General features: G+C 38.5%; 1 protein-coding gene across 1 annotated transcript; it reads right to left on the bottom strand.

Annotated features, from left to right (window-relative positions):
* Positions 1-457: 457 nt before the first annotated feature.
* LOC103231651 (large ribosomal subunit protein uL14m) lies at positions 458-1126 on the bottom strand. The gene has a single exon (XM_037986360.2). The coding sequence runs from the start codon at positions 1057-1059 to the stop codon at positions 622-624; it is 438 nt and encodes a 145-aa protein (XP_037842288.1). The 5' UTR covers positions 1060-1126; the 3' UTR covers positions 458-621.
* Positions 1127-26112: the final 24986 nt, after the last annotated feature.

Below are 26112 nucleotides of genomic sequence, written 5' to 3'. Positions count from 1 at the left end.
TAAATCTCCAATGGTTATCATATCACTCAAAGTGAAATCTAAATTTTTATGTAATCCACCCTTGCATTCTCATTTCCACCACATAGGTAGCACAACTACTATGGGTAGTAATGTTCAAACCATTCTTTCCATTCTACTCACAGTGGCCTCCTTGCTCCTCCTCAAATATGCCAGGCACACTGCCACCTCAGGGGCTTTGCACTGGCTGTTCCCTCGGAATGCTCTTCCCCCTGATAGTAACCTGATCAACTCCATCATCTCATTCAAATCTCTCCTCAGATGTTATTATCTCAATGAAGCCTCCACTGACTACCCTATTTACTGGTGTAACTCATCCCAGTGTCTCATCATATCCAATGCACCTCACCTTCCAACAGTCCATCTAATTTACTTTTTCAGTATGATCATTATTATGTATCTCTATAGGAATGTAAGCTCCATAGGTCACTCCCTATCATTTTTTTTTTCATAAATGAATATATTTATTCTCTCACAGGACATTACATTGTTACCCAGTGTGAAGGGAGCAGCCATGTGGCTCCCAAGCTCCCTTAGCAAAAGTGTGGTTCTCAGAACTGCTCCATTCACGAGCCCTCCTGCAACCAGAGGCCTGGGCTCAACTCATACAAAGTTCTGAGCAATGGCCAGCACCTTGGAATACTCGCCTTCCCGCTTGCGCAGGCTGCTGGGGATGGGTGTCTTAATTCGTGTCCCCACAGGGTTCCCGTTGTCCTCAATGAGGACCACGTTGTTGGAGTCGAATCTGGGGGTCATTCGGGGGCCAGGCATGCAATGTCCCACAATGAGCGCCTTTTTCTTCTGTCCCTTGATGGCCAGTAGTATCTGGTCGCCCACCTTGCCCACTCCATTCTTGTTATAGACATGAATGCAGCGAGGAGCCCGATGGTATGCGCTGTTCCCCAGGGCACTATTGTCCACCACTCGTACCCGCGTCATCTTCTGAATCGCACTCAGGCTCCCAGTGGTGCTGAAACAGCGATGGCTCAGTGCTCTGCGTACACAGGTGAAGGGGCCCCAGAGCCCAGTAAAGAAAGCCATGAGATCCCAAGATAGATCTGCTCTCGCTGCCCGGGAAAATCCCACCGCGGGCCCCACCGACCAAGCGCGGCCTTCGCCCCACGCGGTCTCTCCCCCACTCCCTGTCATTTTTACCTCCTTTCTTATTGTGACCATCTGAACTGCTTCTGTCTTAATTCTTAGAGCTAGCTAGTTAGAGAGAGAGAGAGAGAGAGAGAGAGAGAGAGGAGAGAGAGGAGAGAGAGAGAGAGAGAATAGGTAGATAGACAGAGAGATAAACTTTTCAACACGCTGCCCTCCAGGACTCTTGAACTTGTCTTTTACAAGATAGTTCTCCAGCTTACTTTAGTCCCTCATGCCCCTGGTTACACCTCGTTACACCATGGGCTTTATCATCAATTACTACCAACCTGTCATATTCTCAACCTCTTGAATCCCCCTCTCTAATCATCACCTCCTATCTCTCTATCTCAAATGTTCTAATACCAGTACAGTCGCAGTATTATTGGAACTTCATTGCCACCAACAGCTCAAATTCATTGATCTTTCCATCATTTCTACCCATTTATAGCCCCTCGTTTCTCTTTTTCCAGGTTAAAGTTACATGAACCATTCCTGTAGTCACTCCTTTGCATACTTCCTCAGTTCCCTGTTGCTCAGCACATTCAGCACACTCATCATTGCAAAACACAGTCCCAGTTAAATTCACCTCTCTGCCTACTCCATGCCTGAAGAAAATTACAGACCATATTGACTAGTTTTTCTCATACTGGTCAATCCAGAACCAAAACTTCAAGTGTGCCTTAGTTCTGCCAGCAATCATACTCTGCTTGCCTGCCCCATTCACCCTCTCACTCTCCTTGATGAATATTACATACTCCCTCTTCTCTCTGCAAACCTTCAAAACATTTTCCCTGTCTTCAGTTCTGCCAACCTTGCTTTCAGCTTCATCAGGAATGTGGAAGGAATCAGAAAAGAACTTCCCCAGACTCTCACTGCTATATTTGCATACTCTGATGACCGGCCTGTTACCATTGATGAACCCTCCACTGTCCCGTGTAAAGGCAGCCCCTCAAGATATGCACTGGATTTCATGCCCTTTTGCTTACTCCAGGACCTAGTTTCAGCAATTCATCTCCCTCCCTATGGGATCAGCCCCTGCAGCACACACACACACTGTTATCTCTCTAAGAGACCCCTCTTCCTTGTTCACCTACTGCCTCATTTTTATGCTCCCTTTTTAGCAGACTCTTCAGATGAGTTGTCTATATTGACTTCCATTCTCTCTTAAGTCCATTCTTATCAGGCTTTCATCCACACCACCGCACAGAAACGAAACTTATCAAGATCACCAATGACTCCACAATGCGAATTTATCTGGTGATAATTAAGATTATTTGTGTATTTTATCAAACTTTTATGCCATTGATTAAAAGATGCCCATTATTTTGTGTATGACATAGAAAGTGAAAAATACCTCAAATGTGGGGAGTTAATTAGGAGACCACTGTGTAAAACTTAGGGTAGAAAATGGCTACACCTTCAGTGCAAGGATAAAGAAGAAATAAAGCTACCATGTAGACACGAAAAGAACAGGGAAAAAAAAAAAAAAAAAAAAAAAAACAACTGCGTGCCTCAATCTTTCCTCTAATTAGAGGAAGGGAAAAAAATCTCCCCTGAGATTTGAACCACAAAGTGGTATTCAAGCAAGTAAATTCGCAGACTGAATTCATCATGATTTTAAAAAGTAAAAACATGAGAATTTAATTTAAAGAGTTGTCAGGTTAGTAGTGCTCCAGATGATGAGCAGAAACAAAGACAGTTCCTCAGCTGAAAAATTTGAATTCAATCTAGACTAACAACAATATATAACACACCCCAATTTCAAAGATGTTAAATGTTTGGGTTAAAAAAAAAGTACCAGACATTAGGTTTTGTAGTCCAGGGATGCTGGACTTCAAAGCCTTGAGAAATTGTCTCTGAAGGAGAGAGCTAAGCAAGGTAAAGTCACTCAGCACAAAACAAACTCTCCAGTGCACTTGTATTTTCTTTGAGGATGTCACAATCTTACTTCAAACAATGGGAAGACTGTTTTGGGTATGCTGTTCAGGAAGGAAGGCAAGTCATAAACATTCTGGCAAATTTCCATCAAATGTGGCTAATCTTTGAACCTTTGGATGAATGTGATTTTTTCAGGGTATGTTCTTGGTGGGGGCGGAGAAATTGAAAGAAACTAAGTGAAGCCGAATGGGAAAGGAGACAGAGATGAGCATGAATCTGTTCTCAGATAAAGCCTGTGCTTGGCCTGATCCACGGAAGACTCTGGAACATTAACGGCATCACAGATTTGTCCCACCTTGAGGAAAGGGGACTGACATTTTACACCCCACGTTGCCTGTCCTTGGCTGCCCTTGGGAAGGGCAAAGACATAATCTGCCAAGCTCTGAGCTTACTGCTAGGGCTGGCAATTCTCTGGAGAAAGGGGCAGCTATGGACATCAGGCAACACTCACAGCAGTTGGGTGATGGGCACTCTGGCTAGGTAAGGAGGATCCGGGTAGGGCACCAGCAGTTCTGCTACAATCATTATTTGTTTGATCTTCATTAGAAAAGGAATATTTCTTAATGAAAGGAAGAGTGGTATAGGAGAATGAACATTGGGTTTGCTGTCAGATCATCCTGTGCCACAACTGAGTAACTGTGGGGACTTCTTGAACCTAAGCTTTCTCAGTAGTAAAATGGGAATAATGATTCATAAGGATTACTATAGTCGGTTAATATGGCTAAAGGACCATCACTCTATATGTTTTTTCCCACAGCACCCAATGCATGACTGTATCATTGTTCTTCAGAAATTAACTTTTATGAAAAGGATAGCCTAGTCTCTGAAAGAATTTCATGGAGAGACTGTGTTCCAGCTTTGCTTGGGAGAATTTCTAGAATGTTTCTCAGATCCCTTACAAAACTACAATTTAATTAAATTATGACCCTGGACACATCATTTATATTCTGGAACATGGTTGTCTCGTATGTAAAGCCCATTCCTCAATAAACAGTTATTTAAGTGCCCAGCAATGGGACAACTGGACTAGATGGTATTTTTTATTTCTCCCTGTACTAACATTCTAAAGAGATGAGCTTCAGTTGAAATTGAAAGTCTACTAATTTCCAGCTCATCTCAGGATAAAACACTGATTATATCTCAGTTTTTGTATTCTTTGTTTTTTTGTTCTCATCATTATTGTTGTATCAGGGTTTGCCTCTTTTGGCAAGGCTGTGTTGCAGAGTGATTAAAAGCTCAGACTAGAGAACTGGAGCATTAACTTTGGGTTTAAGCCTTGGATTTAAACCTCAGCTCTGCCACTAACTAGCTCAATCTCCCTGAGCCTCAGCTTTTTATCTATAAAATGGGGATAAGAATAATCCTACTTCATAATTACTGGAAGGTTAAGAAGAAAAGTTGGTGTTTTAGTATCCCGTTCTATGGATTTCTGATTTAACACTGCTCATAAGCAGCTTGGACCAGAGGACATATTGTCTATATTTCCGTGAAACTTCCCCAACCTCCACAACTTTGTCCTGCACACAATTGGCAGAAATTTAATATTTAGTGATTTGAGTTCAGTATAGCCAACCATCTTCAGATAACACAATTCCAAGAAACAAAAGAAGTAATAAACATATGTGGTTCCCTAGCCTCTTCGCTTTCACCTTTTTTGTGGAAGGAAGTGAAAAAAAAATCTATAAGTTTTAAAATTATTATTAGAAGTAAATACTAAAAAAAAAAAAAATCGTATCACTGAAGAAAAAAATAATTCACATTGGGATTATAATGCTCACAGCCAAAGATGCAATTATTCTTGAAACCTTAAAAATCACTGACTCTGGATGCTTTTTATTAATATTGAAGTTTAGAAAATGAAAGCATGTATGAAATGGTCCATGGATAGGAGCTCCACGGTAACCACTTATTTTGCAAGATCAAATTGTCAAGGATGACTTTGAGTCATCATTGAACAGACACCCAAAGAGCAACAGTAAGTTTGCATTTTTTTTTTTTTTTCAGTTAGAGAGAGCTACTTGTAGTAAATTCCACTGGGAGGAAAGAGCTCATTATTGAAGCAAATACATTTTCCTCTAAATTCACATCTGCCCCTTTGCTCACTGCTATTTTCCATTTTCACATAATGTGAGTGATAAAGTCTGGTAGCAACAAGACCACCCATTTAGCACCATTTTCTTGGAAACACATTATGTAGTAAATAATATATTTGTTCTATTTTGAATTATACTTCTCTCTGTTCGGCAACTGAAAAGAATATGCTATGTGTTTGATTTGATCTATCTTCACCTAAACGGGATAGTGAAAACCAGACAAAAAGGGAAACTCTCCACTCCAGTACTGTGAGATTTGGGAAATCTATCCAAAATGCAGACCAATTGCCCCTTGAGCTGACAGTATCATAAGAAAATACTTCCTGAAGTATGGAGCTAAGAGGCAGCAAAGTGACCCCTGGACTCTGTGGGCTCCAAGAACAAACTGAGGAAGAGACTCACGTTTTTTTTCTCAGGAAGATAACCAAGAGCCATGGCCATAATAGGGCCATGAATTTTACAAGCCCTTTTCTCCCGACTGCACTATTACCTCCTAATCCTTGCAAAAACATTTTTACTCTTCCTGATCAATAGAGGCCGCCATGGGTCTCCTTTCTCCCTCTTGCTCTTCTCATCTTCTTCTGATGCTCCTTGATGAAAGACCTACTTCCTTCTTTCCATGAAGTTGCTCCAAGCTTCTTCTTCCCATCGAATATCCAGCTACCCAATGTTTCTAGATACATTTTTATATTCACCTGTTATTATTCACTAACCCTACAGTAACCACTCACCCTACAGTTTTAACACCATGACCTATGACATAGCTAACCACCTATCAGAGAAATTATACCCCAAAATCTTTAATTTAAAATGTTAAACAAAATACAAAATTCTCAAAATGAGCAATAATTATTTTTTTCCATTCCCATAATGTCCCCAAAATATCTCCTCTGAATTACACTTGAAGTTACTGCACTTACAGATATAGTCAGGCTTATAAGCACCTTCTTTTAATATGCAACAACCACAGCAAGTAGTTTAGCAGACAAGGTGTCATTTTCCTCCTCGTTGTGCATTAGTTTAGTCCAGATTGCTTTTCAACAAAAAAGTAGTTAATATTAGTCACACAGAAGAAATTGCATTTTTGATGGGAGTTGGATTGAGAATGAGGAGAAGGAGGAGAGATAAATAAATTACCCAAGTCTTTGAAGTCAGGGCTGGATGAGGATGCGCAGGTAAAGAGATGAGAATAGCATTTATTGATCACATCACATACTGTAGAAAAGTCAGGCACTGGTTTGGTGTTTTCAAAGCAACACTGTAATAACAGCAAGGTAACTGAGTGGAGCATCTTCATATCATGAATGAGGAAACCAAGGTTCAGAGAGGTTAATTCACTGGCACAAGGTCATAGAACTGTATATAAATTCAAACTAGGATTCAAACAAAGGACTTTCTAACCCATAGCACACATCCTTTCCTGAATGCTAGGCTGCATATCAGACCAAAGTGATTAAAGTAGTACCAAGGACACTGAACACTTGAAAGATAAGGAAAGGGATACCAGAATATAGAGACTGGATACAGTAGGGAAATAAAAGGGTTCCAGAAACAAATGGTGTCCACTACTTTGCCATTTTCCAAGATGTGTCTTAAAGCAAGCATAAGAAACATGTCAATGTCAGAGTTCTTCAACTGACATCTATGAATATACTATCAGAAATCAACGAAATCTTTGAAACTTCTCATTGCTAATTTTCATTTCAATGGTAATACTAAGTATTGTCTTAGATAGACTTTATTCTCATTTAGTATAAATTATTATCCAAAGACTTGTGCATTTTCTATTTATACCAAAGAACTGAAATAAACAAATCTTGTAAGCTACTAATAGTAGCTTTTAAAATGTCTCTGCCTTTTCTCTTTGAAGATTAATATAGTAGCAGCTATCATGATTTCCCTAAAAATATTAACTGTATTCTACAGACCCTCTTGGTTTTGTTGAAAAAATATGTATATATTAACGATAAGAAACAAATATTGCCTCCACACCCCATATAGAGGTTGATGTGGTTCTTCTCCAGCTAATTGCATACTGCTTTTGCTTTATTTCATTGTGGTAAAATGGATATAACGTAAAATTTACCATTGTATCTATTTTTAAAGTATATACTTTAGTGGCATTAAGTACATTCACACTGTTGTGCAACCATCACCACCATCTCCAGAACGTTTTTCATCTTCCCAAACCAAAACTCTGTATCAATTCAACATTCACTCTCCATTTCCCTCTCTCCCCAGCCACTGAAAACCACCATTCTACTTTTTGTCTCCATTCAGGTAACATTTAACAAGTGCTTTAACAAGTTATAAAAACAAAACATCTTTTGAAGGGATAAATACACACGCAGTATGGTTTCCTCCAGAACTTGAAAATAAGGGAGATTTTTAAAATGCCTTCTGAGAAATAAAGTTAACATTAACACATAATAAATCTTCAGTCGTCATGTGGAAGAGTGACAATGACCTCCAGGTTATGGTCAATCATCTCCCCTCTTTCCACCCTGGTTCTGTTCCAGCCACACTGGCTTTCTCTCTGTCCGAAGTCAAACCTTGACCTTTTACATCTGTTACTAAAGGTATAATACTATCTGAATAGGAAGACATACATATTCTATATATATATACACACACACTCTTTAAGTTCTGGGTTACATGTGCAGAACATGCAGGTTTGTTACATAGGTACACACGTGCCATGGCGGTTTGCCGCACCCATCAACTCGTCACCTGCATTAGATATTTCTCCTAATGTTATCCCTCCCCTAGGCCCCCATCCCCCACAGGCTCCAGTGTGTGATGTTCCCCTCCCTGTGCCCACGTGTTCTCATTGTTCAACTCCCAGTTACGAGTAAGAACATGTGGTGTTTGGTTTCCTGATCTCGTGATAGTTTGCTGAGAATGATGGTTTCCAGCTTCATCCATGTCCCTGCAAAGGACATGAACTCATCCTTTTTTATGGCTGCATAGTGTTCCATGATGTGTATGTGCCACATTTTCTTAATCCAGTCTATCATTGATGGACATTTGGGTTGGTTCCAAGTCTTTGCTATTGTGAATAGTACCACAATAAACATACGTGTGCATGTGTCTTTATCACAGAATGATTTATAATCCTTTGGGTATATGCCCAGTAATGGGATGGCTGGGTCAAGTGGTATTTCTAGTTCTAGATCCTTGAGGACTCGCAACACTCTCTCTCACAATGGTTGAACTAATTTACACTCCCACCAACAGTGTAAAAGCGTTCCTATTTTTCCACAACCTCTCCAGCATCTGTTGTTTCCTGACTTTTTAATGATCACCATTCTAACTGGCATGAGATGGTATCCCACTGTGGTTTTAATTTGCATTTCTCTAATGACCAGCGATGATAAGCATTGTTTCATAAGACATACATATTCTTTAATGGAAATACTTGGTATCACAAAAACTCATTCACTTAAAATCAATACACAATTTAGTGCAATATTAATTATAATCCCAATGGGAATTTTAAGTACATAATAGATATTAAAGTACATATAAGTCTAAACACCCAGGAAAATTATTATAGAGAAGGTTATAGAATATATGGGAGCGCTTATCTTAGCTATTAACATACTATAAAACCAGGGTAGTTAAAATAATATAGCATTGGCATAGAGATATGCAAATAAAGTGGTGGAGTGTAATAGAGATCACAGAAATATACTTCAGTAAATATATTAAAATATAAGATGGGATAAAGTCAGTATTTTAATTCAGTAGGAAAAGAGATCAATGGTATTATCACATCTGTCTATACATTTTGAAGAAAATAAAATTGAATCCCTGGCTTGTACCACATCCAAAAGTAAATTCCAGACGGAAAAAAAAAAAAAAAAGATTTAAATTTTAAAAACAAACAATAAAATTCACAGGAGAAAGTCTTCCTGATAGGAATTAATGCTATCAATCCTGTTGGTGAACTCAAAAATATTTTATCAAACCTCACCATTGGTATAGCCATGGTCATGGTAAGACCCACAGTTCATGTTCATAAAATGCCAGTCGTCCGAATTAAGTGGTTTGGTGAGCTATTTGCAGATGGTGCTCTCAGTTTAAAGCAGTCCTTCATTGCTTTTGTGTTTTAATAACTATTTCTCTGGAAGGCCTCTGCTTAGGGACATTTTAGTTACCCAGAGAGGAGATGTCTTGGAAATTTTCATGTAGGACAGGGCCCACCAATTCCTTATACTATTACAATATTATTACAAAACATCTGATGTCCTATTTCATACTTTCCCAAGATGTAAAGCAAAATTGTTATACTGGAGAACCTCATCTGTGCCCTTCCTCCAGAAGAGGGAAACTTGTCAACATTGACCCAGAGGGATAGAATAGTTCCCATTCTTCACCTGCCCTTTGTTTAAACCAATAGGGTGTTAGTACACGTGGCACAAGCAAAGGCTTCAGAGTTGCTCGCATGGTTTACCATGAGCAGAAGTCTCCTCTGTAACTGTTAACCCGTTAACTTGGGTCAGAAAATGAACCACAAGGAAAAATTCACCACAACCAACTCTCAGAATAAAAGTATAAAGTACAGCTTCTTCAGCTAACATGAACACAAAAAATGTCAGTACACCACTAAGATTTTGTGATTGTTTGTTACAAAGCTATACCTGTCTATAAAATACAGCTACGATGTTTAAATTAACATGCATAGACTCAAGGGATGGAAACAGTGAATAACACTGAGAGGTTCTTATCAGGGGGCTAGAAAAGCCCATATGAAATCTTTCCTTTTTTTCAGACTCAAAATTGAAAGAGACATGTAGCTATTTATCTGTTCAACCATAATGTACCCCATGCCTATCACACAACTACTGCTCACAGTGCTAACCAAGATAAACCTTTCCCAAATCTTTGAGACTTTAGCCCAGTAGAGAACTCAGAGTAAGCAGAGCACTTTGATCCCATGTGAGGAGTACTAGTCTATAAGAAACATACGGTGCTACACGAGGATATTATATGAGAAGTTCACAGTGCCACACCTAATGAAAACTTAGGGAGCCTCGTAAGTTTAATGAGGGGAAATCTAGGTTGAGATCTAAAAACAAAGAGCAGTTAAGAGGTTAAGGAAGGTATAGAAAAGCATATGTCATGACAAGGTGTCAGGTTTGCAAGACCCAGAAATAAGCGACCATACAGCACATTGGAAGATTTGAAATATTGTTATATCAGAAGAAAATAAATGGTGGAAACTACTACAAGAAAACATTGGGGAAAATCTCTAGGACATTGGTCTGGGCAAAAATTTCTTGAGTAATACCCCACAAGCACAGGCAATCAAAGCAAAAATGGACAAATGGGATCGTATCAAGTTAAAAAGCTTCTGGATAGCAAAAGAAGCAATCAACAAATTAAAGAGACAACCCATAGAATGAGAGAAAATATTTGCAAACTACCCATCTGACAAGGGATTAACAACCAGAATATAAAAGGACCTGAAAGGACTCCATAGGAAAAAAAAATCTAATAATCCAATTAAATAATGGGCAAAAGGTTTGAATTGACATGTCTCAAAAAAAGACATGAATGGCCATCAGGCATACGAAAAGGTGTTCAATATCATTGATCATCAGAGAAATGCAGATCAAAACTACAATGAGATATCATCTCACCCCAGTTAAAATGGCTTATATCCAAAAGACAGGCAATAACAAATGCTGCAGATGATGTGGAGAAAAGGGAACCCTCATACACTGTTGGTGAAAATGTAAATTAGTACAACCACTATGGAGAACAGTTAGGATGTTCCTCAGAAGAACAAAAAATTGAGCTACCATACAATCCAGGAATCCCACTGCTGGGTATACAACCAAAAGAAAGGAAACCAGTATATCAAAGAGATATCTGTATGTTTGTTGCAGCATTGTTTAGCTAAGATTTGGACGCAACCTAAGTGTCCATCAACAGATGAATGAAGAAAATGCAGTACATACACATAATGGAGTACTACTCAGTCATAAAAAAAAATGAAATCTAATTGTTTGCAACAACATGGTTGGAACTGGAGGTCATTATGTTAAGTGAAATAAGACAGGCACAGAAAGGCAAACATCACATGTTCTCATTCATTTGTGAGATCTAAAAATCAAAACAATTGAACTCATGGATATACAGGGTAGAGGGATGGTTACCACAGGCTGGGAAGGGTAGTGGGGGATGAGGGGAAGGTAAGGATGGTTAATGGGTATAAAAAATGGAAAGAATGAATAAGACCTAGGATTTGATAGCACAACAGGGTGACTATAGTTCATAATAATTTAATTGTACATTTTACGATAACATAAAGAGTGTAATTGGATTGTTTGTAACACAAAGGATAAATGCTTGAGGGGATGGATACCCCATTTTTCCTGATGTGCTTATTTCACATTGTATGCCTGTATCAAAACATCTTATGTAGCTCATAAATATATACAACTACTATGTACACACAAAAATTAAAACTAAACAAATTTATTTAAAAAGTGAAAAAAAGGAAAACTAATGGTAGAATGGGAGAGAAGGACTAAGAAAGGAAAAAAGGAAACCATGTCTCAAATTTGATATTTCTTCTCTCTTTTCCTCAATATTCTTCTGTGAATAGCAAAACATTATACATTTAATATATGAAGCACATTTTTCCCCTATGGCTATTCTTGTTTGTGTAATCCCAAAGAGGTTCTATTCAGACATCAGAGAAGGCTGACCTAGAGCAAGAGAGTGACAAATACACAGATATTATGCAGATAATGTAAGCAAATATTGGCTCAAAAATAATTTTCTTTAAAAAATATATATAGGAAAGTTCTGAATATTCAATACCCTTTAATGTCTGATTCTTAAGGAGTTTACAATCTGCTGGTGAATAGAAGGGAATAACATATTCTTCAATACGGTTAAGATATGAAATTTTAAAAAATAAAACAAAATGTTGTCTGTGGACCTCAAGTTTCTTTTGCTTCAACCGTTCCCCATTCATGTGGAATCTTTTCCTAACCAGCTTCAACTAGCCAAGTTCAAACTCTCTGCTCTGCAATCCCTATAATAACCTGATCTCAGGAAAATACCAGGGATTCATTCCTACTAAAGCATAATTTGCTGATAAGGTTTACAGGGCAATCACCCCAGGCACATGTGCATTGCAATGGGCTGGAAAAGCACTAAACTAAGAATATCATTTTAGACCTCAACAAAAGGCTGACTGATTGGGATCTGCCTTTCCTCATTGTATGTATGCCTTTTTGAGAGGCAGAAAGGAATTCATCCTTCCTTTTAGAGATGTACTGGTGAATCTCATTATTTGCGGTAGTTAAGAAGTCATCATGAATACTTGAATACTGCATGACTGAATACTGAAGCAGTATTCCTAGGGGAAATACAGGTTCCTGTGAGTCTCCGATCACAACATTTTTATCAACTGATCAATACATGACCTTATCTTATGTTTGTTTCTATTTAAAGACACCTTATTTAATATATATTGTTGATTTATTAACATTGAACTCCTTTTCAAAAGCACTATCACTCATGCCTGGCATAGGTATTTTCTCCAAAAGGCACATCAAAGCCTTAAAATGCTTAGGGACACTAGACAGTACCTCAACACTATGCTTGGGGGCCACTTTAAGCAGCAAAATCACCTACAAAAAGCAAAAAATGTGAAAAATGTGGCACTAAAGAGACCATGAAAAGTACACTTGTTTACAGTCTGAGAGTTGAAACAAGAAGCCAGAGTGACAAACAGGTGACATTGTTTGACTTCAACTGAGGGGGTGTGCATTGAGTGAGTAACATTTTTCACCACCTTAAGCATATCTGTGAATGATTGCAAAAGCACCTCCAGTATTGATTTGAGAGTTACAAAGAAACTTTACCAAGTAGGTACATTTATAAACATGGCATCTGCAAGTAATGAGGACCAACAGTCTAGGCACCACACATTGTTGCCTCTTTCTGCCTTATCTGCTATTCACACACTGGGGAAACACTCTCCAGGTGCCACATGCAGAGCCGTTCCCCACTTCTAACAGCAGGTACTGGCGCTCCCTGCATTCCAGGTTCTGCTAGGCCATCCTGTGGGGATGAGAGTCATGTGAGCTTCTATTGGTTACTTCTGGAGACTGCTTGTATTTTGTGATTGTGTGTGTGTACACCTACACAAATAAGGCCTTATAAATACTTTTTACACACGTGTGTGCATTCTCAAGATGCTTAAATGACTGTAATGTATTATTCAGGGGAGTGATGCATCTTATTCTTCAGAAACAGTGCTGTTTTCTATCTCTTTTAGAGATGAATGACCTGTCCCCCTAGGAGAAGATGATACCCTGTTATTCAGTCAGTACATGCATCAGAAATGCTGTCAGATAGTGTGCTGGATTGTTCTATGGTCAATTTTGTATGTCAGGAATGAAGTTTTCCAGAATCTCTTTTCCTACATGGTTCATAGTGAGAGTTGGCCAAAGGCAAGACTATACAAGATTTGGGAGACAGAAGGGAAGCAGCATCCATTGCATTCTGAAGGTCATCGTTGGCTAGAGGTGGCGAGACACAGATGCAGAGCTGTCTGTGGGGCCAGCTGCTCCTCACTCTCCTCGCCTCCACATTCAGCTCTTCAGCCCCTGCTGACCAACAGCAATCCCAGGCCCACTACAAGTTGCTGCCCTACAAACTTACAGAGGTAGTGGCCACAAAGAGCCAACAACTTCCCATGACAGCTCTACCAGCTCCTCTCTATGGTCTGACTCCAGCCACTGGAGCTGCTAAGCTCCAGAGTTTGCCCAGAAGCTCTCATTCACCAATGCCAGGGCTGGTGAGTGACCTTCCCCTGACCCCTGAGCGCCCACCTCCTGTTGTCCAATGTTTGCTTCCCCAGTTCCTCCCCCATTGATCAGGTCTAATTCTTATAATAAATTTCTTCTTTCATACTACTCATAGTGGTTCTGCTTCTGTGACTCATACAGTTATTAGCTTTTGATTGTTTATTTCTCCTTTCAGTGCCAGGCCTATACAAAGTAGGTAACAGACATTCTTGTGGACAAACTAAGATACAGAGCTGGAACAAAGATCCATGCTGTTTGTAGAGTGGTGTTAGAAAACCACATGGCCACTAGTGAATCACCCTGAAACCAGCTCAGTGCCTCTGTGTTGTGATCTCTGCTTACCACACCTGGCACACAGCCATTTCTTACACTTGCACAGCTCCTTCCAACCTACAAGGTGCTTTTCAGTGCATATTCTAGGGACCAACACTACAGGAAGGACTTGGAATTGGTTTTCCCATTTTATGGATGAAGAAACTAAGAAAGGTTAAGGTGATGGGGCTAGGAAGTGGCAGAGTCAGGACTTAAACTGAAGCCTTCCAGAGGATTCTTTCCATTTCACTTAGGAGACTCAAACGTTATGTAAAATATTTAAGTAGGCACCTGTTCCTAATGGTTAATACCTTTAGGTATTACCTTAGGTATAACAACAAAATTTCCCTAAGACAGCTTCTCCCTCAGTAATCTAATTTATGTCCTACCACTAGCCATCTCCATTAGAAAGAAAAATCGCAGACACTTTCAGAAGGACAAGTGAAACAAAATTGGGCCTCAGAGAATTTTACAGGGCCAGAAGAGACCTATGCAGTCATCTAACATGGTAGATTCCTTTTAAAAATAAGGAAAGTAGAGCCTAAGACTCCCTTACTCCTCAAAGTGTGGCCCCCAGATCAGCAGCATCAGCATCACCTGGGAGTTTGTTAGAAGTGCAGAATTTCAGGCCCTATCCCAGGAATCTGTGTTTTAAACACGTTCTCCATGTGACTTTTTTTTCAGAATCACTACAGTTTGAGATTCACTGGGCTAAGTGACTTATCCAAGGTCTCATGATTAACTCATAACAAATCCAGCTCTTCTAATTTCCAAGTTCAATGCTTTTTCCATTATACCAAATGGCTAATAAATACCAACATTCCCACTCACTGTCCATTCACCATTTCCCTAAGTCAGGTTATAGCTAAAATCACTTATTTTGCATTACAACAAGAATATAGTAAATAAGGCCCCCATAATAATATTTTCTAGGAAACTTTTTGTCTAACAAAAATCCTTTAAATATTGGTTTTGAAGTAAACTGTAAGGAATCCTTCTCTGCCACACCAATCAGTGATTTATTCTCTCTTTCCTACTAACTTGTCAATGCATTTGTTTGGTGCTGAGAAGTAGTTATGCTTTGATCCCTATCTCTGGAAGGTGAAATAAGATCATGATATGATACTGAAAAATCTTAAAGTTACTGAACTAAAACCCCAAGTTATTCTGCTGATCTGTTTCTTTAGGCAGTCTGCACTCTCAAATGCAAAACAGCTGGGCCTACTTGACTTAAGTAACTAGGCCAGTCTTCTCCAAAGTTATCCCCCACAAGCCTAGGATAACACCTGCCTTGGAACTTCAGATGTTTCCATAAGGCTCTTTGGGCACCATTTTATTATTACAAATCATTTCAGATGAGTTACTCTGTTTAGGTTTTTATGTTACTCCAGAGAAGGCCCACCTGCTGGCATGTGGCAATGGGAGGAGGGGGATTGTGTCAGGTGCCCCTGGGTTGGCCTTTATTTGAAACCTGGTGATTGTCCTTATTGACAGTTGCTGTGAAGATACTTCTTGGAATGAGACTTTGTCTGCCCAGAGCTGCTTTGAGTGTCAGAACAAAGGACGTGGGTAAAGAGTTATTTCCTATGGGGAGTCCTGCATGCTATGTGCCTCAGTGTTCCTTGGGGATGCTTCTCTGGAGAAAACACTTCACAAATGGAGGGCATCATGAGAATGCATAGAACAAGTGGCAACATAATTGCCTGAATGAAAACTTAGAAACTTTGAGTATGAGCTCAGTACATCTTCTTCCATCATCTGCCATGGTTTATATGTTTGTGTCCTCCCAAAATTCATATGTTGAGACCTAATCCTCAATGGGGTGGCATTAAGAGGTGGGCCTCTGGAAGGTGATTAGGTCACCTGCCCTCATGAATGAGATCACTGCCCTTATAAAAGAGGCTCTGGGGAGCTGGTTTGTCCCTTATGTCATGTAAGGGCACAGCAAGAAGACACTCTCTTTGAAACAGAGGGTGAGCCCTCACCAGTCAATGAATCTGCTTGATCAAGAACTTCTTAGCCTCCAGGACTGTGAGAACTAAACTTCTATTATCTATAAATTACCCAATCTATGGTATTTTATTATAGCAGCCTGAACAGACAAAAACATTCATTCCCTGGAATCTCAGGGAATCATTAAATTTTAACAATTTTCATCTATTACTCATGTCATTCTTCAGGATGCCAAAGGTAGGATTTCAGCATAAGCTGATTTGGCCTTTTTTTTTTTTTTTTTGAGATTCCATAAAGTAAAACCCTATCTGTTTCCTCTCCATAATTCTTTTTACGGAAGATTTTAAACTGTGATGGCTTTCCCCCTCCCAAATTAGCAGTAGAACAAATACTTCTCTCAAACAAAATCTTATGACCAAACAAATAAAAGAAACAGACAAAAATTATAACTCAATTCAGGAGGAGTAAGGTATGTAAAAATGTATCCCGAAATGACATCCAAGTAAATTCCTGTGTATAGTAGTTAAAACATTCCACTAAATAGCTTTCTGACCTTGAGTGAGTTACTTATCTTCACTGGGGACAATAATACACCAACATTTCCTTAAATATTTACTGTAATGGAATAATAATGGTATTTTTGAAATGTTCTAAACTATAGTATAGAAATTCTGGGTACATACTGACTTGTTATTATTACAGATGAGAGAGCCGTGATATTTTCATTTAGGTAACCTCAAAATTAAGCTTTGGAACAGCCACGTCCTTTGGAAGAATTAGACCATTCTATAGCACTGCAAACTACTATTTTTATTTATTTAATTGTTGCTGTCACCAAAATTGAATTTATTTCAAAACTCACATTATTGTACTTCCAGACAAGAGGACCATAGCTTTGTTTCTATCACTCCATAGCTAGTACTATTTAATAAAAACCTAAAAATATACTGAAGCCATTTTCATCTCCTCCTGTTTCAGGCTTATTGTGGTGGATCCAAAGAATAAATATGCCATTCCTTATTGAAGCAGAAAACACAATTGTAATCCTCCATGTCATTTATGCAGCAAGCACATCCTATGTCTTTGGCAGGATCCTTAGGTTATGTGAACACCATTTGCTCATTTGCTGGGCACTACAAACATTGATTCACTGTGATTTTGAGTTAGAAGGAAGCCTAGTGATCATTTACTGTAATCCTCTAATTTTAGCATGGCAGGACGTGAGGCTTGGAAAAGCAATAAAACTTTCTGACAGCCACACAGACAGTGACAGAGCAACTACCCAGAGAGTTACATTGAAATACAAGTTACTGTTCACTGGAGGCAAGTGGCAAAAAAAATTTTTGGACTAAACCCTTAGATAAGCTACCATTGGTACAATTCAATGGGCACTAAACAAAAAAAGATCATTTGTGAAAGTTCTCATTGGTGAGATTAAGCCTTCTGAAACACTTGCCTCCAGTGAACAGCAACTTGTATTTCAATGTAACACTCCACTTTTCTCCCTCTTCTTAGTAGTCAATTTTTAAATCTTTCAAGACAACTTTGGGGTAATTGTGAAGAGCAGATGTTCCAGGGTCAGAAAGTTATAAATTGAAATCCTGACTCTGCTCTTAACTCTGTGCTGGGATTATTCTTGGAGCTATTGATAAGGTTCCCTCTGCATTTCCTGGTACTTCTTGACCTTTCCCTGCTTAAATAGATAAATTTTAGTCAAAGGGAAGAGATGATATAGGAAAAGAGCAAAGAAAAGCGTTTGAATTTTAAAAGTTCAGGCTTTGGGACTGTAGAGTCCTAAGCAGCTTTGAGGGGCCTTACGGAATAGATAAAGCATGGTGGCTTAATAACGAGATTAAAAATACTTCTGGGATCTCAAAAACCTGATGCTGAGTGAAAACAGCCAGATACAAGAGTACATATTATGTGATTCCATTGATATGAAGTTACAAATCTAGCCAAAACTAATATATACTGATAAAAATAAGAAAAGTGGTTGGGGATGGGGATCAACTGGAAAGGAGCATGAAAAAATATTGGAGAGTGATGGAAATGTTCTATATTGTAATACGGGTATGAGTTACATGACTGTAAACACTGGTCAAAGCTTATTGAATTGCATACTTAAAATCTGTGCATTTTAATATCTGTAAATTATACCTCAACAAGTAATGTTTAAAAAATAAAAGATTCCTTATCAATCCCTTGGGACATTGAGAAGGAAAGAATCAGTAAGGAAGCAAATACAGTTTATAGATTGGGAAGGTGCTGTTCTCTGGAAAGCAGAGTGTCTCTAAGTCCTGTGCCTGCCCTTCCCTGAGGGACAATTGGAGAAAGAGGGAGGACAGAAACCAGAAGACAATTTGGGCAAGTCTGAGAGCAAAGGGGATCTTGCCCTACTTTCCCAGGCAAAAGCAGGTAAAGTGGCAAGACCCTAGAGTAAAAAATGTTTGCATGGGATGTCCAGGCAGATGCTACAAGAACAATAGAACATTTTCTTGGTAACCAAGAGCAGCTGAAATATGGCATTGAGAGCTAGCACCCCTGGAAAGACTACTAAGTGAAATGGGGCATCTTGCATGGACTAACAACTGAAAACCACAGAGACAAAAGCGTATCTCAGCAGATCCAGCAGGAATAGATGATTACATGGAGGCTCATGTTTCCTTCCTCAACAGTGCCTTTACTGCCATGTAGCACCCTCTTCCACTAAAATAAGACACATGCTTGGGAAAAGGGAGAACCTCCAAAGTAACTGAGATTACATTTTTCACCGCCCTATAGACTCTAAAGCTCATAATAGAAATAAAGCTGTCAATATAAAATAAAACTGTATTTCATAGACCTCTGTTGTTGGACTAGAATATGTCATCATGTCATCCCTACCAAGCCATGTGACCAAAGACAGGTAACAACCTCATTTAGAATATGGCAATAGTACTATTTACTTTGCAGAGCTGTTGTAAGGAGTTAAGATACAACATGCAAGTAGCTTATGCACAGCTATGTGTTAAGTTTCTAGTAATATTACTCCAGAAAAAATCCCCCAGCATTATTTAGCATCATCAGAGACTCTCTTTGCTAAATTGTTTTCTATACATAGACATATCAGATGCAGATAGTGGAGTAAGAGTAGAGTTTTCCTGCAAGAAGATAAAAATAAGAGATTAATTATAATTTATACATCCAATGTATATTTGTTGCACTTCAACCATACAGACATGCAAATAGCAGCACAGGAAAGCCATGGTAAGAATGGTGAAGCTAAATGGGATTTAAAATGACAGTTATGTGGATTGCCAAATATCAACTGCCACCACCACCCCCTCACCCAGATATTTTTTCACTCAAAGAGGCAGAAAACATCAGAAGAAAAACTGAGCACTACAACTCTACCCTAAGCGATGGTGGCTTTTGGTTTTAGCCAGTGGTTTGGTTTTGTTCTAGATTAAATTAGTCATAGAATCTAAAATCCATGAGAAAAATGGGCCCCTCTGAGGTTTGGCACAGTTCTACCACTCACCCAATTTCTAAATAGGGGGCCTCCAAGCAGCGGGGGCCTCCAAGCAGGAGGCCTCCAAGCATAACAATGTCCTGAGCTGCCACCTGCCACACAGTCAGTTCATTAAGTTCCTTCTAGATTTTTCCAGACTAACAAGACATTCATAACTATGTAATGTAATGTCCACTCAACTGTCCATAAACTTAGAAATGTTACTGCAAGAGAAATGACCACCATTAATCAGTGAGTCCAGTGCTGTTTTCCAACCTTTACTATCATAGTAGACACTAGAAGATGTATAACCCAGACTCTACTTCAAGGAAGGACTTATCCCAGTTTCTGGAGGCCAGCAGACAGTCTTCAGCTGTCATTCCCTTCAGGAATTTCCTTGGCTACAGACAATCCCGTCGCCCAAGGTCATGCACTTCCCAGGACTACACACAGACAATGATGGATTTATGCATCAGTATCAGGACCTGGCCACCTTGACCCAACTGGAAACAATCCTGAAGGGCCATTTTAGTTATAAAACTCCTGGTTAGGTAAGCCAAGGCTCTGGTTGGTTCTGCATGCCAGGTCAACTTTCTCCTTGCCCAATTCTGTTTCCTCCTTTTCCCTTCCCTTTCCGTCCCTTTTTTTCCACAGGTTTTGATCCCAAGAGCATCCCTTTAAAAATATCCTGCACCCTAAATTTCATGTTAGAATCTGCTTCCCAGAAAACTAAACCTTTGACAGCTATAAGATAAATATCTTGGGTTGGAGGCTGCCAGACATCAAGGAGATCCAATGTGCCTCAAATTATATATATATATTTTAAAAAGCTACCACAATAGTCATAGTCTTACCTCGAGTTTTGCTTCACAGGGTTAAATTTAAATCCAAATAAACATAACCATCTGCAGATGTGTTGAGAGACAATTCCCCATGGGTCTGTCATATTTCTACACACTTTGCAAGTAGAGACACTGACAAGTAGAGACACTTTGCAAGTAGAGAGTCCCTTTTCCTGGACTATCTTTTCAAGGATGATTGTATAGTCAACAGCCTTGGAAAATGAAGATAGTGTCTCTCTGGAGAAAGGAGTAGGTTTCCTAAGTAGTATAATGAAGAGACTGTCTCTCTCTGGGGCAAAGGTGAAGCAAGTTTGCTTGCAGTCCATCATAAAAAATAGGAGTTTCCCAACTTGATGTTTTTCAGCTGTGATACAAGCCTACTGTATGTTCAGGATTCACCTAGGCTGTTTCATGTTCCCCCAATAAGACTTCTGGGGCAAGAGGAACCAAGACAAACATGAAGCCCATGCTGTTTTGCTACACTATGAATAATAAAGAAAAAACCATTAGAAGCCCAAATATCACTTTTATTAATGATAGAGATCAGCATGAAGCAGCCCAAAGGGCTTGCTAAATGAACCCGAGAAGTAGACAGATTTTTCCACTCACTGTAGGCGTGATCAGGAAATTAATACCCTGTGGGAAAGAGAATTCCCACTCCCTGCACAAAACAAGCCTCCAAGAGACAAACTGGGATGGAGCTGGGCCATGGGCAGGCCCCAGTCCTCTAGTTTACCATTAAAATAAACATAGTCAATCAAAGGGGGAATGAAATACCTGGGTATAATTTTTTTTTTTTTTTTTTTTTTTAGCAGAGTCTCACTCTGTTGCCCAGGCTGGAGTGCAGTGGTGCAATCTTGGTTCACTGCAACCTCCACCTCCCAGGTTCAAGTGATTCTTCCACCTCAGCCTCCCGAGTAGCTGGGACTACAAGCTCACCCCACCACTCCTGGCTAATTTTTGTATTTTTAGTAGAGATGGGGTTTCACCATATTGGCCAAGCTGGTCTCAAACTCCTGGTCTCAAGCAATCCGCTCACCTTGACCTCCCAAAGTGTTGGGATTACAGGAGTCAGCCACCGCGCCTGGCCACCTGACTATAATTCTAATGGGGCTCTAGTCACTAAGAGGAAGCATGAGAAATCAAAGAAAACCTCTCTTCTAGCTACTTGTCAAGAGCTGTTCAGGGCCTAAGATTTCACCTTGCTTGCAAACTGACAAGTCAGCAAGCCAGTTTCACGGATGCTGGCAGGAGACACAAGACCCCTCAGTCAGAGATAAAGGACTTTGTTACTCATAGCACAGATTCTCCAACTCTGGCTGCAGATTAGAATCATTTAGATAGATTTCGGAAAATACTATTGTCTGGGGTCCAGTCCCATAGGCTCTGATTTAATTAGTCTGAGGTAGAACTGGGCATTAGAATTTTTTAAAGGCTCCCTTGGTGATCCTATTTTAAAGCCGAGATACTTCAGATTATATCCACACACCCATAGGCTCAGAATCCCTTCCTACCTCACAGCAGATAGCCCTCATGTAGCAACTTCGGACTGGGAGAAAGCCACATGCCTTTATTTTAACTCGATGATCCATGACCTGCTCAATGTTACACCTCTGACTAGAAATCATGTGGTTTTACATTAGCATATGTGCTTCATAGATCAGAAAGCATTTTCTCTTATGTTACAGAGGAGAGAGCTGAGGCTAGTAGAACTTACGTGACTTGCCTTAGGTAGCCCAGTAAGTTAGTTACGATGACTTAAACCTAGTCACTTTACTAGTGGAATGAGTTTCGGTGCTAATTAGTGTGGCCAAAGCTAGAGGAGACTATGGGACTTACGACTTCCTATGAACTAGTCAGTAAAACACCCTAAATTTCCCTTTTAGCCTCCCTCACATTTGTTTATTGTCTATTTTCCTGGTGACCTATAAGTTTTGGGAGGAGAGGAAGGTCACATCTGTCTTGTTTACTGGTATATCCCCAGCACATAGCACAGTTGCAGACACATGACGATTCTCAAATATATCTGGTCCTTTGCTCATTTTTTGCTCTTCCTAGAATGATACAACTTTCAGTACGGATTGAATAGCACCTTTCCTATCTATAAAACAAAAGCCTTGCTCTTATTTATGAGAAAATAGCTCCAGGTTGAAACCTGCTACATTATAAAAGATGGGGTGAATCTTTGCTACTTGAACAATTTCTACTTGGAGTAAAGTTAAAGACTAATGCTTGTTGAGTTCAGATAAAGAACAAGGGCAGAAAGTAAATAAGTAGCTATTGTGTCACTGTTGGAGGGGATACAAACAATAACATCAATGAATGAGAGCTGAGCTGTGTCCCTACTGACATTTCAATATTATGCAATTAGGCCCTTCTCATAGGAAAAATTTGATTGGTGTCTAAAATTTGAAGATACACTGTGCCACTGAGTGGGAGATCAGTGTGTTCCCAGTAGTAGATGACACTGAATTCAACCAAACATCCAAACGAGCCTTATTTCCAAGTTCCTGTTCTGTGCACTTTAAGAGATGGAAAGCCACATCCAGATAGACACTGCACATTTTTTGCCACCTGCTTCACTGAGAGTGGGTATTTCATAGCATTATTGTATATAAAGGGCAAAATGAATAGTTCTGGGTAAGATTAGTACTAAGAGGCTTTTTCATAACATTCATATTTTAATTGAATCTCCTAAGTCTGTAGAAAGGAAATCTAAGCCAGCATGCAGTGCAGGTACAAATCCTTAACTCTGGTCCTTTTTTAGTCCCAAGCTGCCAATGTAGCTATGTAGTTTGGACAGTGGGAGAGAAAGCCCAGCACTCATACTTTGTTAGCCCTCAAGAAGTACCCCGGAATTTTCAGAACCAAATAGACTCGCATCAGATACACATCTTTGCCACAAATTGAGGAAAATACTGGTATTTTTGTGTGTTTGTTTTGCCAGTAAGTTAATCAAAATACAAATAGAATATATCCCATTTATAGTGTGTACAAGATGAAATATTGTTAAGATCTTAATTTACCCTAAATAAATCTATAAATTCAATGTAACAATTACCAAAACTTCAGCAATCTTTTTGTAGAAATTAATAAGCTAATTCTAAAGTTTATAAGGAAATGCAGAGGATGCAGAATATGCAAACAATTTTGAAAAAGAACAAAGTTGGAGGACTCCCATTATCTAATTTTAAGACTTACTATAAAGCTACAATAACCAAAACAATGCAATAGTTACATAAGGATAGACACACGGATCCACTGAACAAAGTAGAGAATCTAGAAAATGATCCATACCTATATGTCAATTGATGATCAACAAAAGGTGCCAAGGCAATTCAAGAGGAAAAGTAAGCCTTATCAACAAATGGGGCTAGAACAACTGGATATCCCATGTAAAAACAGAAACGTTCGTCCATACCTCACATCATACACCAAAATTTATTACTGACCTAGATAGATTATAGACCTAAATGTAAAAGCTAAAACTATAAGACATCTAGAGGAAAATATTTGCCAGCTCAGGGTAAGCAAAGATTTTTTAATGGGATACAAAAAGCAAAAACTATAATAATAAAAAATTGATAAATTGAACGTCATCAAAATTTAAATGTGTTGGTCTCTAAAATACACCATTAGAAAAATAAAAAAGCAAAGGCAAGAAAATACGAAAGAAAATATTTGTGATACACATGTCTTACTAAGGGCCTATACCCAGCATGTGAATATCAACTAAAAGGATCTTTTGTGGAAAATTGGGAAAATTTGGATAGAAACTATATATTAGATTATATCAGTGTTTCTCAACTATTTTTTCATTATTACCTCCCAAGCAATATTTTAGACATTGTTTTTCTAACTGCACCCCAAAAGAAGTTTTAATATCACAGTTATACTGTATATCTTCTTGTGCACTATATGGATAGCTGTGTTTTTCATATGAAAACAGTAAGTTTTTTGTCACACACAGCTCTGAGAAAAAATTTTCACCTATTGAGAATGCATAGATTATATTAAATTTTGTTAATTTTGCTAAAAGTAATCATGGTATTATGGCCATATAAGAAAATATCATTATCATTATTTTAAGAGCTGTATAACAAAGTAAATACAAAATAAGTGTGAAATGTCATAATAGCTTAAATTTACCCTAAAATACTTTGGAATTAAAAAACAGATGAAACTAACATGGCAAAATGCCAATCAAATCAAATGATTGGTATATGATGGTTCTTTAATACTATTTTTTCTACTTTGCTTTACATTTAAGATTTTTCATACTAAAAAGTAAAATGTGACAAAAGATGTTAACAGAGGTATCTTTATGATGGGGAATGAAGTGGTTTTAAAAATTACTCTTTGTATTTGTATTATATATATATAAATGATAAGATTGTTTTAAAAAATAACAAACTTTAAGCAAACTAGAATAGAAAGAAATTTCTTTATCCTGATAATAGACCTCTATAAAAAATAAATCTACATCAGACATCACTCTTAAAGGCAAAATACTGAAAGTGTTTCCTTTACTATTAAGAACAATATAAGAGGGTTCGCAGTTACCACTTTTTCAACACTGTACTGGAAGTTCATAGCAAATGCAGGAAGACAAGGCAAAAAAAAATTTAAATCTAAGGATTGGGAAAAACTATTATTATTCACAAGGTAATCTAAGATAATTTACAGATTAATAATAAGAATTAACGGTCATTCTATTGAACACCCACTTTAGAAAACTCTTCAGCCTTATCTACTAAAAATAAACTTGCACATAATGTACTACTATCAATTTATTCTGTTTCTAGAAACATATCCTAGAAAACTCTTGTACATGTGCACTAAGAGACATTTATGATCATATAAACAGAATTGTGTTTGCATTAGTAATAAATAAAGAAATAAAGAAATCAATATAAATATCCATCAGTGGTAGATTGGATACATAAATTATAGTATATACATACATACAGTTGAATGCTATTCAACAGAGACATGAATGCTTGATATCCTGTCTGCAGACTCTACCCCGATCCTAGACTAAGTCTTATGAATGCTTGTGACAAGTCACAGGAAGGATCAAGCTAGAAGGAGAAACTAATCAACAAAATTCAAAACCTTGGAGCAACTCAGCATATTCTGTACCTCACAGAAAAAGAATTATATATTTTTATTTCCCCAGGCCATCAGGGTCTCACTTCTCTAAAGTTTGAATGTGTCACTACAAAATCACTCCAAAAGAAGGAATTTTCACATTCAATTTTGTATCAAATACACAAAACGTAGAGTTAGATTAAATCTCTTCTTAGTTCCCTGAGTCTTTTGATCAAAATAGAAGTTCTTCTTTCATTGTGATAGATAATAACAAATGTCTTATACTAGAATTGCAGTCAATTTTTCAATAATAATTTTGCTTTCCATTCAGCCTAAATAAAAGCTCACTGTTTCAACCTCTATGAACGCTGGTTCAAATGAGGGTCACAAGCATTCTT

Source organism: Chlorocebus sabaeus, chromosome X (assembly GCF_047675955.1).
Source record: "Chlorocebus sabaeus isolate Y175 chromosome X, mChlSab1.0.hap1, whole genome shotgun sequence".
NCBI classification, from domain to species: domain Eukaryota; kingdom Metazoa; phylum Chordata; class Mammalia; order Primates; family Cercopithecidae; genus Chlorocebus; species Chlorocebus sabaeus.
The sequence above is the reverse complement of the archived record's forward strand: the minus strand, read 5'-3'. Positions and strand labels throughout refer to the sequence as shown.

Excerpts from the sequence above, each read along its gene's own strand:
- LOC103231651 (XM_037986360.2), bottom strand. The coding sequence starts at position 1,059 with ATGGCTTTCTTTACTGGGCTCTGGGGCCCCTTCACCTGTGTACGCAGA.